The sequence below is a fragment of the Sinocyclocheilus grahami genome, unplaced genomic scaffold, assembly GCF_001515645.1.
Source record: "Sinocyclocheilus grahami isolate Dianchi unplaced genomic scaffold, SAMN03320097.WGS_v1.1 scaffold838.1, whole genome shotgun sequence".
Classification (NCBI taxonomy): Eukaryota; Metazoa; Chordata; class Actinopteri; order Cypriniformes; family Cyprinidae; genus Sinocyclocheilus; species Sinocyclocheilus grahami.
In genome coordinates, this window is record NW_015506017.1 from 468,146 (window position 1) to 473,068 (window position 4,923).

Consider the following 4,923-nt stretch of genomic DNA (forward strand, 5'->3'; position numbering starts at 1 on the left):
TTCATTACACCAAATACACAAAATACTGTTCTTTTTAGCAACCCCTTTAAGACTGGTGGCAGAGTAAAAGATTGTCAGTGCATGTGGTTACCTACATTTCATATGGGTTTGGTACAACATGATGCTGTGAAAGGCCCAAAACATACACAATTAATGTAAAGTGTCTTCTGCTACGGTCAGTTTTCTCTTTCAGATCATGGTGAAGCGAGAGTTTAAATAGAACTTTTAATTTGTTCTTGCTGAATAAATTACAGTTAGTTAAAATGTTGATATGATTATGAATATATATCGATATATTTGAATAACGAATAAAGTTGAATATTTCAATTGAATAATAACACATCTGGTTTATGTTTATGGCATCACACTTTCAATATGTTGCCTAAACTTCTTGTCTGAGTTTGTATATTTACATTATGGTTGTTTCTTCCCTAAATTATGACAGAATTTTAATTTTTAGGTAAACAACTCTGTGTCACGCTCCTGGACTGTCTTTGTTGTGTTTTCCCTCCCCATGTGCTCCGTGACCCCCCTGTCTAATTAGTCATTCTGTTCACCTGTGTTCCTCCCAATTCCCTCGTTATCCTGTGTATTTAAGCCCCAGTCTGTGTTTGTTGTAAATGTGTGTCATCTTCCCTTCCTGGTGTGGATTTACCCTGTTTGGATTTAATAAAAGACTGTGTTTGCTATTCTACATCTCCATTGTTCCCTCCAGCAGCATTACGTGACACTCTGCATGTGTGTGGACATGGTGAAATAAGGCAAAAAAGTGTTAGCAAATATTCAAGATTGTGGGGACCAAAGGTAAAACTTGAACAAGTGGTCATTTACAAGCCTATATTGACTGACCGCTAATTTGATTATAGGTGATACACACCTCCCTTAATGCCTATGAAAGTTACGGCCAAGAATATAGCATAAAACCAAATAACCAGAGAGACCAAAAAAAAAAAAAAATTCTTAAAACCAATTGGCCATGTTGTGTTTTTTTCCTGCGCAATGGTTATACACTTTTTCCATCAAATGATGTCATGCCTCCTTCGTATATTCAGACTTTTCACTGGATGGATCACGTGGATTCATATCCTGTCTGAGGCTGTTATTGTTGATGACAGTTTGGCTGTGCACCAGGGTGATTCTTGGTGATACACAGGCATAATTGATAACTTTGTGGGGGAAAAAATTAGATCAGTGAACCGTAGAGCTGATGTTAAAGCTGGCAAACAATTGCTAATGCTTTGTCTATCTTTATCACAAAGAAGTAACTCCAGCAAAACATGCATACTCAGTATTATGCTCTACAGGTCTTGAAGTCTGTTTGATCCTGTTAAATCTCTGGAAAAAGTTAATTACCTTGATGATATCAGCACAAGTCTGTAATAAACTGTCCAATTTTTCTAATAGGGAGCTGCCTTGCTGTCTACATAAGTGTCAGGGTTTGTTTTGGGTTGTGCTGGTTTTCATGTCTTTTGCTTTGTATTCATGCTCTTAGTTTAGTTACCTGGTTTGTCATGTGTTCTTTGCCCCTCTTGTGATCATGTCATGTGATTCCCTTGTCTGTCTTATGTTCTGATTGGTTCATGTTTCATGTTCTCATTGGTTGTCTTAGTCATGTGTCCTGTCTCTAATTGGTTGACTCTTGTCATGTGACCCTTTGTGTTTGCTATAAGTAGCCCTCTTGTTGCCAATAGGTGCGTTCGACTTGAAACAACAGATATATACTGATTATATAGTGCTTAATACATCGCCATCTGTTCAAGAATAAAGTTCAACGCAAATATATACTATTTAAATACTAATAAAGTGGGGGAATATATGCTTTCATCAGTGTTTTATGATAAACGTGACTCAATATAACATTGCGACTACAGTAAAAAAGCTTTTACTGTTCTAAAAACACAGATTTGTGGCTATTATTGGAATTGAAAAGGTTAGAATAAACCTGAAACACACGTGATCGTTGTCATGCAGTGAATCTGGCCAATCGTGAAATAGCTGTCGTCATCAATGCTCCTGCAGCCGCTCTGGAGAAACTGCGCAGGCTGAGTTAGCCGGCTGCTCTCGAAACGCTCTAGCGGTGCTTTGATGCCACATGTGACAGTGACGTGGTGTCGGCGCCATCTCAAGTCGGACAAAATTACTAACCGGCATGCACTGCTTCAAGTCAGATTGCGATCGATCTGCGCAGTGCTGCATGAAGTCGAACGCACCTAGTGTCTCTGGTCGTGTATTGAATGTATGTACCTGCTGTCGGTGAGTCTAGTCTGTTCAAGTCAAATCTGTTCAAGTCAAGACTCAGTTTGGATTACTGTTGTAAATAAAGCTGCACTTGGGTTAATCTACTACTCGCCTTCAGTGGACTATCATTACAATAAGTTGCTTTTTCACAGGTCACAAATATACAGCTTTAAAGAAACTTGACTCGAATCTGATTTCAATAGTTTGATGTTAGCATGATGTATATTGCTGATTAATCATAACATATGTGCTGATCTTTATTTAACTCGCAATTATAGATCAAATCTGACTAAACTAATAACACACAAACATTTTTGCATTAGTAAATTAACTAACATTAACATTAAGATAAGATTAACTAAGATTAAGTCGTGGCCTAATGGTTAGAGAGTCGGACTCATAACCCAAAGGTTGTGGGTTCGAGTCTCGTACTGGCAGGGATTGTAGGTGGGGGGAGTGAATGTACAGTGCTCTCTCCCACCTTCAATACCACGACTGAGGTGCCCTTGAGCAAGGCACCGAACCCCCAACTGCTCCCCGGGCGCCGCAGCACAAATGGCTGCCCGTATTTAAGTCTTTAAAAAAGGGCTATAAAACATGTTAATACCATTTGACTTCCTTTTTTCTCCATTACAAGTGGTGTCAGAAACAGAAAGTTGCACAGCTTTTGTAACCACATTATTTCTGCCTTTCTCTAACCTCCACCTAATGTTATAGAGTGAATTTTCATTTTCATTTATTTGTTCTCCTTAGCTACTTTTACGTAGCATACATGTTAATAAGTGTTGTCAAATTTAACTTTGTAGATGAAAAAATAAAAATAAAAGTATTCTAAAAAATACATTCTAAAAATCAAAACCATTTGTAATAAGATATCTAGAATTATTAAAAGTGCCCATAATTTCTCCAGACATCCTGTCAATGATCACATTAATTTATAATAGTTTTGCATTAATTCTATCTGGATTTCTGCATTAATTCTGACTGCCAGATGATGACACACACATACTGGCTAAGCAGTTGCATGCTTTTGTGGAACACAGCTGCAAACCTCTGACCTTGCCAGTGATGCTTGTAGTCGCAGGTGCGGGACAGGGCAATCATAATTGCACTGTAGAGGGGCAGGATCATGGCACAGAGACGCCAGCTGCGCCCACATCCGGCAGCTGTGAAGCACTGCAACTTGCCTGCCAAGTAAAATGAAGTAAAGCCCAGGCCAGAGAAAGCAACTAAAACAAAAGGTGAAAGAAACAGAAATAGAAAGAGGTAATTCAGAACATGAAAAACACCTGGGGTAATTTTATTCCATAAAGCGGGTTTTGTCGGAAACTCAGTTTGTTAACCCCAGAAAAGGGAAACGCAGTGTTTTTCGGTTCCAATAAAAGACAAAACTAAACCTCTCGGTAAGTTACCATAGTAACTTACTCTGTGAACCTAACCTGGTCGGGAGCAGATTTTCTTCGGAAAACCCAGAGTTTATTTCAGTCTCCTCCCCCTTTTTAAAGCGTAAGCAATGTTTAAATATCTCATTCATTCATTCACGCTGCAAAAATTGCTTTTATTACTGAGATTTTTGCCTTATTTCAATAACAAATATCTAAAAATTCTTAAATCATGATGCATTTTCTATATAAGAAAAATGTATACGATATTTAGTCTCGTTTCCTGGTGTAAACAAGTAAAATTAATTGGAAGCTGGGTAAGAAAAATAATCTTAATGAAAATGGAAAATGGAAACAAGATTATTTTTTCTCACCGGACCGCTTTCATTTTCATCATGCAGACACGGTAAATGGCATGTCTTTTTATAAGGGATCCTGTAGATGAGGAAGCTGCATTAATTCGCGGGGGAGTTACATTTACATCAGGAGAGGATTTAATTTTATTTTATTTCATTTATTTATTTTGCCATATCCACATGAATATTTATTAGAACAGCCTTTTTAAATGGCGTTCACTTGATAAAATCTTGTTGCAACCTCTAAGTAACCTAATAAATAGAATTTCCTTCAGGATTTCCAGTGTGGTTGGATGCATTGATTACACACATATTCTCACCATCGCACCTTCCGAAAATGAAGCTGATTACTGTATGAAATGCAAGGGTGCCAGATGGAAGGGTAGTGCAAGATATCAGTTGTCCTTACATTTTATCCTACCCGTTACATTGTCCTACCAGGGTTTACTGCGCATGCACACATCAATATTGCGTCATTTTTCTCACGCTGAATAACTTATATTTAATGTATCTGCATTAATGTAAGGGTAGGTTTAGGGTTTGGATAGGTGTAGACTTTAACAAAACACAATCTAATAGGTAAAAAAAAAATATTTATTGTTGGTTTAATCCTGTAGCTGTATCCCTTCTAGCCACAACCGCGAATATAACACATAATTACTGTATTTGCATTACTGTAAGGGTAGGTTTAGGGTTGGGGTAGTTGTAGACGTTAATAATCATTGTCGAATTGTACTACCGACTGTTTTAATGGGAGGTAGCAAAATCTGACAGGGTAGCACAAATCGACAGAACACCGTAACCACCACCACAGCTGTTAAATAAATACAAATTATTCACTGTTTATTTGGTCATCTTTATGTTCTACAAATACAAAAACAACAAATTATTCTTTTCCCTGTTGGATTTTAATATTGGTATTGTGGCCATCTCCTCTTTATCTGTCA

The 4,923-nt window shown here is 37.5% G+C and overlaps 1 protein-coding gene across 1 annotated transcript in view; it reads right to left on the reverse strand.

Annotated features, from left to right (window-relative positions):
- The window catches only part of LOC107562766 (phospholipid phosphatase 4-like), a 7,840-nt gene extending 3,832 nt beyond the window's left edge, over window positions 1–4,008 (reverse strand). Inside the window, exons 1-3 of the mRNA XM_016247484.1 lie at window positions 3,995–4,008; window positions 3,664–3,677; window positions 3,297–3,527 (exon numbers count right to left, since the gene is read on the reverse strand). Coding sequence (XP_016102970.1) covers window positions 3,297–3,527; window positions 3,664–3,677; window positions 3,995–4,008 — 259 coding nt within the window. The remainder of the gene's footprint in view (window positions 1–3,296; window positions 3,528–3,663; window positions 3,678–3,994) is intronic.
- Window positions 4,009–4,923: the final 915 nt, after the last annotated feature.